Consider the following 4,540-nt stretch of genomic DNA (forward strand, 5'->3'; position numbering starts at 1 on the left):
ATCCAACAATATTTGTGGTAGCTATACAACTGGTGTACCTATCAATTAACAATTTGTTTAAACTGACAAATTGCTTCCTTTGTCACCCACATATACCATCTTTATTTGCACAGACAGAATGATGAAAAACTCACCAGAGGGTCTAAATTAATTCCCTTGCTTCTTTCACCCCCTGACTGCCCTGGTTTACAATGCAGACGTGCCTAAATGAGATGGCATGTCTACATCTGATTGGAGTAGGAAGTGGGTCCGCCCACCTGGCTGTATTCAGATGGTTGGCCGAGGTCTCCCTGGGCATTGTAGCCCCCTGACTGGTCAAAGCTACCCTGGGTGTAGGGCTGCTGGTTGAAGGTGCCGGCCTGTTTCTCAGGTGCCTCGCCCGGGTGCCTGGCAGTGCCCTTGTGCCAACCAGTCTCCTTGAAGACAAACCAGATGTTCCCAGCCCATAGGACAAAGTTCAGGAACCCAAAGACCTGGGGAGAGTGAAAGTGGAGAGAAACGAAGATAGAGATAGAACGAAGCAGACAGTCAGACGAGGACAGAGACGTGGACAAAATGAAGCATACCAAAAATAAAGTACTTTTGTTTGTTTGTTTTGTCCCCGAAACACATCCTGTGCAACCTACCACCGAGGTATTGAGTCCAGACCAGCGCGGTCCATGCACAGAGCCACACTTGTTGGTCTGGTCTTTACAGGCCGAGATGAGGAGCTGGACTTCATCTGGATCAGTGGCTACCTTGATGTCAGACAGAGCCTTGGCCCAAGCAGAGGAGCTGACCAGCCACATGAAGGAGAACACTACTGTCACAATAAAGTCCTGATGGCATGGCAGAGAGAGGATACACAAATAAAAAGCAATAAAACAACATCCTGTATGGAAGGAGTGTCATTATTTTGTGAAGAGATACTTTTGCTTGATAGATAGGGCTTGCTTAGAACAGATGTGCAAATACTGATAATCTGGCATTGCGATTCTTTTGGTAGAGGTGGTATAAGATTTCAAGAAAAACACAACAACAGAGTTAATCAAGAATGTCATATTATGTCTTGTCTTATTGTGCGTCCTGTTGCATAATTAACTAATATGTCCTCATAAGATCACAGGACAGAGGCCACTGTACTCACGATGAGTGGTCCCCGGTTGTTTTCGCGGTACTTATTCTGGAAGAAGATGTAGACGATGGTGGCCATGAGGGAGTAGAGGAAGGCAAAGACGGCAATGGTGACGAAGAACTCTGCGGAAGATGAGTAGTCTCCGATGAGGAAGAGGCTCTCCCTCCTCATGCCCTCGCACAGGGGCGCCTCAAAGGCCACTTGGTGCAACCTGACACACACAGGGAGGCTCAGGGCTTCAAATCCAGCACATTCCAAAATGTGTGTATGATGTGTCTGCTTTTCTGTTCATCAAAGCTACCCTAGACGAAAATACACTCAGCCTAAATCACCAGGTGGGTTTCTAATTGAGATGCTGCAGATTCAACAGAGGAATACCTTTTCTCCCCAATTGTACATTTACATTTACATTACGTCATTTGGCAGACGCTTTTATCCAAAGCGACTTACAATATCACATTTTCGTCAGCAATAGAGCAATCAACTATGCAACACAGTCTATGTGTCTTTAGTCTTTTCCGAAAGATCGGCAGTGATTCGGCCGTCCTGACCGAAGGTGGAAGCTCGTTCCACCATTGAGGTGCCAGGGACGAGAAGAGTCGCGAACGGGATGAGCGACTTTTGAGCCCCCGTAGTGGAGGAGGGACGAGGCGTCCTGCACTGGTGGAGGAGCGGAGGGACCGGTGAGAGATTTGGAGCCTGACCATAGATTGTAAGTACTGGGGGGCTGTCTGGTGTACTGCCCGGTAGGCCAGTACCAGTGTTTTGAATTGAATGCGTGCCGTGATGGGAAGCCAGTGAAGGTCCCGGAAGAGGGGAGTGACATGAGAGAATTTGGGTTGGTTGAATACCAGACGGGCTGCAGCGTTCTGAATGAGCTGAAGCGGTCGGATGGCTGCAGCAGGTAGCCCAGCCAGAAGAACATTGCAGTAGTCCAGGCGAGAGATGACCAGTGCCTGGACCAGGCCAATTGTACTTGGCCAATTCCCCCTGCTGTCCCAGTCGTTGCTAAACCCCCTCTGCCGACTGCCGATCTGCGGAGAGCCGTAGACTAGCACATGCTTCCTCCGAGACATGTGCAGTCACCAGCTGCTTCTTTTCACCTGACAGCGAGGTGTTTTCACCAGCAGGACGTACTGTAGCGCGTGGGAGGATCACATTATCCACCTTGCCCTCCCCGAAAGGTCGCCCCGACCGACCAGAGGAGGCACTAATGCAGCGACCAGAACATATACCCCCTCATCCGGCTTCCCACCTGCAGACACAGGCAATTGTGCCTGTATCGATGCACGACCAACCCGGGAGGTCAGACGGGGCCCTCGAACCTGCGACCCTCACGTTGGTACAGGTAGGGAATCTACCACTACGCTATATTATATCCCGACGCTCTGTGCTCCTGTTTTTCAACACATGCACAAGTTTGGAACGGCATATACACATGCACAAACATACACACACTTTATACATACATTTAGATCATTTAGAATTCAATACCCTCCTGAATGAAGCTATGGAGACCTGTGGATATGAAATGACTGCAGCCTGGCACGATAAGCTCTGTAATGTTGTTCATGTATTATATAAGGCTATGAGACCATTTCAATGTATCGTTTCAAAAGAAGGAACTCATGACTGTTGCTGCTCAGCTGGGCTAACATAAATGTTGGTTTGACTGTTGAAGTCATGTTGTCCTGTCTGCCTAGGTTGGTATGGAAGGCCACAGCTCAGAGGGCAGCAAAACCCAGGGGCAACATCAAAATACAGATCACACTCTCTCTCCCTCTCTCTCACATGCACGCACGCATACACGCACGCACGCACGCACGCACGCACGCACGCACGCACACGCACACACACACACACACACACACACACACACACACACACACACACGCACACACACGCACACACACACACACACTTTTACCTTCCCCTCCCTCTCTTGTCTCATTACAGTGTATCTCAGACCAAATAAGTGGATTTTAATGAGCAGTAAAAACTGAAACTGACCATGCCTATTCTCTCCGGATTCATTAAATACGCTGTCTTCGATTGTGAAGACACACTCTGCCTGTATACATAACCACACTGCTGTAACATTCAATGGTGGCTGGATCAGAGCATTCATGAGTCCCAGTGTAATTGACATTATGGAATATTGAGATAATGAACTGGACAGAAAGGCAGACAGACAAGAGATGGAGCCTCCTCACCTGAAAGGATAGGAGAAGTCGATGGCGATGCTGAGGTTGCTGCTGGCCTTCTCCATACAGTCCACACTGACCCGCAGCTGCCCAGTGTAGCCCCCACATGTCGCAAATGCAAAGATGGCAAAGAGCTGCAGAGCCACAAAAGCAAGAAGTTTGAAATGTATGGTTGCCATGGAAATTGACCATCCCTGAGTTTATGCGCATTCATTGATATCCAATCAATGTCCTAGGCTGGCAGTGGGTGGTGTTTGTATATTTGGCAGCTTGAGTTGTGTTGGTTTTTTTGTAGTGGTTGTCTGTATTGCAATTTAGAATGTTATTAATTGTAGCCTATATTTTCCTCAAGTATCTGTAATGATGTTGACACAGGCCTAATTATTGTTTATTGATTGTATTATTTCTTCTTTGATTGTTGTTGCAGAACCACAATATGCAACATGATATAATAAATTAATATTGGTTGTGACCTGACCGTTGGTGAACCTGGTGTTCATTCCCTGAACCCCCTTTCTAAACCTTTTTTACACACACACGCACATGCACACACACACACACACACACACACACACACACACACACACACACACACACACACACACGCACACACACACACACGCACACCCACACACACACACACACACACACACATGAAAACACAATCAATTCCAACCACACGCTCCCTCAGTGAGAGGTGTGAATTGAGGGTCACTTCTCCTGACAAACATCTATCAGCTCCACCACCGGGGGCACTGGGTATCGGCACAGCAGCTTTCCCTCACAGTGTCCCTCCGGATGGGTTTTCAACATGCTGGTCCTACTGAGAGGGCCCATCCCATGTGAGCACAGGAGCATCAGCTCGAATGAAATGCATTAGCGGAGCCCTGAGACCAGAATTGGCTCTTGCTTGGAGGTGAGGGCATTTTCTAACGCGCCTGTAGTCGATATTGAACTGGCCAGTCCAGCAATAGGCAGAAGCAGGCAGATGAGGAGACTGGGTCTATCAACCAGTGGGAACGATTTCTTCTTCTTCTCTGAATCTGATTATCAGCCCGACCATGAGTCAGGTGTCAATGCTCCATTATGAAGCGAATGGATGTATGGGGCGTGTTATTCCAAAGACGATGGGTTTTCAAGCAAGACGGCCCAACTTCAGCTCACTTCCTGTCATCTACGGACACACCCGCTTAGGTCTGAGTCAATGGTCGACCACATCCAT

At 48.3% G+C, this 4,540-nt stretch overlaps 1 protein-coding gene across 1 annotated transcript in view; it reads right to left on the reverse strand.

Annotated features, from left to right (window-relative positions):
- Positions 1-221: 221 nt before the first annotated feature.
- The window catches only part of synpra (synaptoporin a), a gene marked incomplete at both ends in the record, with an annotated part of 20,882 nt that continues 16,563 nt past the window's right edge, over positions 222-4,540 (reverse strand). The window contains 4 exons of the mRNA XM_083660702.1: positions 222-473; positions 627-818; positions 1,127-1,325; positions 3,328-3,452. Of these exons, the coding sequence (XP_083516828.1) occupies positions 222-473; positions 627-818; positions 1,127-1,325; positions 3,328-3,452 (768 nt within the window). The remainder of the gene's footprint in view (positions 474-626; positions 819-1,126; positions 1,326-3,327; positions 3,453-4,540) is intronic.

The sequence above is a fragment of the Poromitra crassiceps genome (genome assembly GCF_964638095.1).
Source record: "Poromitra crassiceps genome assembly, chromosome: 25".
Classification (NCBI taxonomy): Eukaryota; Metazoa; Chordata; class Actinopteri; order Beryciformes; family Melamphaidae; genus Poromitra; species Poromitra crassiceps.